The 6000-nt window shown below is 42.8% G+C and overlaps 1 protein-coding gene across 4 annotated transcripts in view; it reads left to right on the top strand.

Annotated features, from left to right (window-relative positions):
- Positions 1 to 767: 767 nt before the first annotated feature.
- The window catches only part of NRK (Nik related kinase), a 163396-nt gene continuing 158163 nt past the window's right edge, over positions 768 to 6000 (top strand). For all 4 annotated transcript variants that reach the window (XM_089904240.1, XM_089904242.1, XM_089904241.1 and 1 more), the window contains exon 1: positions 768 to 824. In XM_089904240.1, the coding sequence (XP_089760366.1) occupies positions 768 to 824 (57 nt within the window). The remainder of the gene's footprint in view (positions 825 to 6000) is intronic.

Genomic DNA, 6000 nt, shown 5'->3' with positions numbered 1-6000 from the left:
CTTATCTGTCTTGATGGGTCTTTGCAATAAATGGAGCAATAAAATTAGAGGAGCAGAAAGAGAAAATAGACAACTAGAAAAGTCACAAGTGTTTCGTGGAGAGGTGAGGGCGCGGGCTGTTTCGACTGCAGAGCTGTGGGGCCCAGACTGGGAGCGGCGCGGAGCGGGACCGGTTTTCCGGGGCTGGCAGCTGCCTCGAAAAAGTTTCCTGTGGAACACTCGCCAGCGGGGGCGGGGGCGGCGGGCTCAGCGGTGGACGTGGGAGGGGGCGGCCGCCGGGGGCCGGCTCGCAAACCGTTATAGTCCTTCAGCACCTCTCTCGGCCAGTGGCCCCCTCGCCCGCCTCCCCGCCGCGGGGCTGCCCACCTGGCGACGTGACGCTGCACCAATCCCCTTCGAGCTGCTCCCGGGCCCCCTCCTTGCACCGCCCCCCTCCCCACCCTGAAAGAGGCGCACCCTGCCGGGACAGACGCTGCGCTCTCGCCCTCGGAGCACCCTTCTCACTCCTTGGTCTCCGGGACGGACGCTCAGACTCTTCTCTCGCCTTAGCCAGACTCGTTTTCCCGCCTCTCAAACTCCGGCTTCCCTCCACTCCTCGCTCTTTTCCCTCCACATTCCCCTCCTCTTTCTCCCACGCCGCAAACCCTGGTCCCCGTTGCCTTCCCCGGCCCTTTCCCTTTCCCTTCTCCTTCGACTTCTGTCCGCTTCCACCTCAGACTCCCCGAGCGTGCCTAACTCAGTCACCCGCTCCGGTTCCGCTCGAAGTCATGGCGGGACCTGGGGGTTGGAGGGACAAGGAGGTCACGGATCTGGGCCACTTGCCGGTGAGTAGAGGACGCCCGTCACCCCCGAAGTGCTCTCTTCTGCGAGTTCTGAGCATCGATGGAGGGGACAGACGTCCGAAAGCCTGGCTAGGCCAGGACTTCGATAAGACCGCGACTGCAGGAGGGGGCCCCGGGAGTGGGCTTGCGGGAAAGGCGCCCCCTGGGTACCCGGGTTGCTCCAAACTCACGGAAAGGCAAAGGGCCGGGGGGAAAAGGGATGGTGGGAAGAGGTGGCAGTAGGTTGGTGCGGGCCGCAAACAGCGGGACCTTTTCTAAATGTGGCCCGTTTGGTCTAGCGGCGCTCGGGTACTTGTCCTAGCGGGGCCCAAGGAGAGGCCAAAGAGCGCGACGACGCGTGGCTTCCTGAAAGCACGCCTCTCTGTCACCCTGCCGCCCCGTCGTTTGCTTCTTCTTTTCCCAGAAGAGATGCCCACTCTCGGCGTGACCTTTCCTTCTAGGTGCCAGCGGGCCAGAAAATTCAAGCGTTGAAGTCTCACTTTCTAATAGCACTTTCTAAAACCTTCTTACTCTGCCAGGGCACTGGTCCTGATTTAGTATTGCCGGAGCTAAAGAACTCGACGCCGCTTGGGGAAGAAGTGAATTCTGCACACCCCAATTTAAAAAAAAAAATGTATTGCGCTCACTTGCTAACCAGATTTAGCTTTTTCTCGTGGTTTTCGTTTGCGGATTCTCCTTTTCCCAAATGCCCAGCTTTCCTCCAGAGTTGTAATTGATTGGTGAGCTATTATCGCCGTCGTTATTAGTAGACTTATTATTTTAGCAGCACCGTTTATTTCATTGGCATCTGGTTTCTGGCAGATATTGGATCCCACCCAAATCCGTTTTTCAAGTTCCCGTTTTAGATTGGCATTTCACTCGCACCCTCTCTTGAATGCAAAGGGCCCCTGGACTCTCTAAAGGGAATAAGCATGCACCGTGCTGGAATGATCACCAGGCAACTGTAGTACAGGGCAGTGGCCTGCTTGCTTTGGGAAAAGCTAAATATTAACCTTGAGGTTATGGGACTATTCAAAGTAGCAGTGCGTTAATTTTATACATATTTACATTTAAATATTGTCTTCCTGATGATGGCAGACACCTGTCCCCCTCAGAAATGGGGCATTCCCCAAGCCTCACCTATATAATTTCACACCAAAACAATGTGGAGGAGGAGGTGATGCACATGGGTAACATTTTAGCAAATTGTTCTCAGTCTTTTTTTTAAAGGAGCCTCAGTGTAAACGTGTTGAATTACAGATAATCAGCATTGTGGTTATTGATGCAGCTTCATAAAATAAAGTCACAGAATTTTTAAAAGTTAAATATTTTTCCACTCAGTGTATACATGAGATTCCTGGAATATGGAGGCCTCAATTGGTGGTTTCCTTTCTGAACAGCACTTTCATATTCTGACTAGATTTGCTCCCAAGTGTAAAACCAATGAATGAAATGTTACCCTCCTCCATCATTCTCTGTGTTCGGTGGGGGAAAGAGAAAAAAAAACTAGGGCAAATATGGAAACCACACATAGGCAAACTGAAATAAACTCTTTTTTAAATTGACTGAAGGGAGGAATGGGAAAGACCTCCTAGAAATGATAGAGCAAGGAATTCCAAAAACAAGGAGAAAAGGTTTGATTGCTGCAAAAAAAAAAAAAATGGGGGGAAATGGCCCAGACTAACTGACCCGGTCATGGCCCTGGACATGAGAACTTGGTGAGAGCCAAGAAGATAAGGGGAAAGGCTACAATCTTTACATTGCAGCTCACTGAAATAGTTTTCTGGGGGTTGGTGGGGGTGTGGAGGGGAGAAAGATGAGGTTAGTTTTTAATATAGGGATAGAGGGAAGACAAAATTTCAGGGCATTGATGTTTGGCCTCATTTTACAGACTTCATGAAAGTCTCGTAAGGTCCTCAACTTCTAACAATTTCTACATTTCTATTACATAGGAGCTATTTTATATCATGGAGATCTTCACCATGTGAGCAAATTATGCATAAGTTTCCCCTCTTCCTGAACATCCATCAGGGTCTAAACCCTAAGAAATCAAGCAGAAGAAGAGCACCCCCATTTAGAATTCTTTTTTTACATCAAATTTTTAGAGATGCAAAACATTCACTGTTGTTTTGGTCACTGAGGTATAGATTAGTGATTTTGGATTTCTTTGCATTTGACTTATTTCCTAAGTTGCTGAAGAAATAAGAGTAAATGAAAAGGTCAAGAGATATCTAAGTTATCTGTTTGGAAGTTTGCATTTTTATGCAAAGTAGAGATGATAAAGCAAGCAAAGAAACCTGCATATGGTGAGATCCCTTGTGATAATTATCCTTAATAGGATACATATGAGGTCAGAAAGTTGGCATCTGTCAACACCAAGTATACCAACTTGGCAACAGCCAGATAATGAGGGGGGATTCAGACTTTGGAGTTTCACACTGAGCAAGAAAAGAATCTTGAAGAGTATAGAATGATTAAATATGGGTCTAGTTTAAGATTGATATATTATGTCCGTTCTAGGGCTGGCCAGCTAAATGACCACAAGACAAGGACCTTTGAAAGAGACCAAGCTGGCTGTGCAAATTGTGATTTAAAGAAAGTAGTAGAAGGTTATTTGGCATTTTTGTTATTAGATAGATATCTTTTAAGACCTAAAATATTAAACAATAGTGAAAGCTGGGGAAGCAGGGAGAGGGGAGTGAGAAATGTACTTTCTTTTTTGCATAATTCCCTAAAGTTAAATACGTAAAATAAAAGAGTAAACATAATAACCAGAGACTGCCAGGTGGGTAAGCTACATTTTCTTTGTTAATTAGTGGGTTACTGTCATTTTTCCATTTTTCCTGACTTACTATTGAATAAACATTTCCTAGAGGTGACAAAACAGAAAAGAAAGTACAGAGATTTGTGGTTTGTGCTTCCTTTTTGAAAAAGAGAATGGCAAAACCATATATATATATATATATATATATACATATGTATGTATATATATATATATATATATATATATATACACATATATATACAATCTGTGTGTGTTTCACATTGTCTGCCAGCAGCAATACCTGGGGAGATATAGATATATATATATATATATATATGTAAGTTTTTTTCCCTACTATGCATATGTCACTCAATCCTTGGGACTGGAAACTATTTCTTCATCTCCAAATCTGGCGTGTCTTTCACTATGATAGTCCCCTTTGCCTTCTGTGCCCAGTATGGTAATGACATTCCTCACAACTCTGGCCTTGGTATTTGACACTGCCGTGTGTAGTCCTAATCTATATTGAGGTCAGGATTAGACAGGCCTGGAGGACAGTAGTGGCAGAGGTGATCTGAAATAGTACATGATCCAAAAAAACTATATTTGAATTACATTAGGTTTATATTTAAATATAACTGCCAGCTCTCCCAGTCTTCCATCACCCAGACCAAGCCTGCTTTCCACACTCAGTCATGAGAAACTTTCACTTTCTCAAGTCCCTTAGCCCCCTATTTTGAAACAGTTTTACCTTCTAGTCCACAAAGATTGAAATATTCAGCATATCCTCCATTAGGTATCCCAGAGCATCACCTCAAAATGACATTGTACTTCAATCAGTTTTCTCAGTCTTTTTCCCCTCAATATCTAGAGCAGTGGGTTTTATGTTAGTGCACCAGAACAGTGCCCAAGAATGATCTTGGATCTTGAGACCCATCCACAGAAATTCTAGTTTCATAATTCCATGGTTGGGACAAGGAATCTGTATTTTAAACAAGATTCTCCAGATGAGTCTCATGTAAGGAGAGTCTATGCAGTTCACAGTTTGAGAAACACTAGTCTAAAGGAAGAGATTGTCCTTTTTAAATTTTCCACTTGAATTGTGAAGCCCATTCCTCCAAATATCTCTGAAACTTACTCTGACATTTGTTTTGTTTTATCTGCCACTTTCAGGTTCTCTCTCCATAAACTATTTTCATAAAATCACATTTCCTAATATTTAAAACAAAAGAACAATAGCCTCTGCTCTTTCTAGGTACTGTGCAATCTCTTTTCTTCCTTTAGCTGTCTAACTACTGGAATGTGTTCTATGATTCTCTTTTACTGCCCTAAATCTGAAATGTATTGCTACCTATGATGACCATTTATCATTTCCACTTTGTTCTTAATTTCTGCTGTATTTGGTCCTGTAGATCAGCCTTTGCTTTTGCGTCTCTTCCATGACCAGCAAACACTGCCTTCTAGTGGTTCTTTTTCTTCCTGTTACCCCCAACCCCCTGCCTTTAATAAAATTACCCATCAATGTTCCCATTTTCCCCCCCTTCTTGAATTCAGAAGACAGAAACAACTCCCCAATTTCAGGATTTCAGGGGGCAGACTAGGACTTTTAAATTGCAAGAGTTAATTTAGATACATAGAAAAACATAACGAAGTATGGAGTATTTGCAACATTTTATGGTTCAAAAATGTTTTAAAACTTAGACTTTTAGTAATATCTTTTGAAAAAAACTTTCACAAATTAAGTTTTCTTGTTAAGTGACCATTCTTTTAACCAAATGGAACACCGGAACATACTGAACCACCAAGTATTCTCTAAATTGATATAGCAGTCATAAATATAAAGATCTTTCCTCTTCTGGTTTTCTTATCTCCGAGTAGCAGGGCAGAGGAGAAGACCAAGTAATCATAGAGACCCCCTTGGTGAGGACTTTAAATTTCACAGTGACCAAAAAAAGTTGACTTCTCAATACTTCCTTCTTTGGGAGCCCAGAATAAGCTTTCTCTGACTATAATTCAGTGGAAAATCTGATACAAGAAATTGAGTAATATTACTCTAGTAATTAGCATAGTTCCCTTCCTCTTTTTGCTGAGTTCGGCAATCATTTAGTCTTGAAAGAGATTAGTGTGGAGATGGAAACAAAAAATATTGCATAAAACTGATGAAAAAAATAGTCTTAAATGAATACTAAAATGAGCTGCCTTTAAGAACAGAAAAAGAGTTTTTAAAACCTTTTTTTATTAAATGTGAGCATGAGGAGAATTAAGATGTTTTGGTCATTTGTGAGCAGGAAAAATTTTCCAAACAACATGAATATAGATAAAATAAGGCCTCCAAGAATTCCACCAGCATTTTGTTGTCCCGTTCATTTCCTTGGTGTCTTTTTTGAGTATGTAGATACCTGGGTTCAAATATGA

The sequence above is a fragment of the Delphinapterus leucas genome, chromosome X (genome assembly GCF_059928025.1).
Source record: "Delphinapterus leucas isolate spDelLeu-1000000601 "Yukka" chromosome X, BTC_Dleu_Yukka2, whole genome shotgun sequence".
NCBI classification, from domain to species: domain Eukaryota; kingdom Metazoa; phylum Chordata; class Mammalia; order Artiodactyla; family Monodontidae; genus Delphinapterus; species Delphinapterus leucas.
Note: the sequence above shows the minus strand (reverse complement) of the source record. Positions and strands in the feature narration are given on the sequence as shown.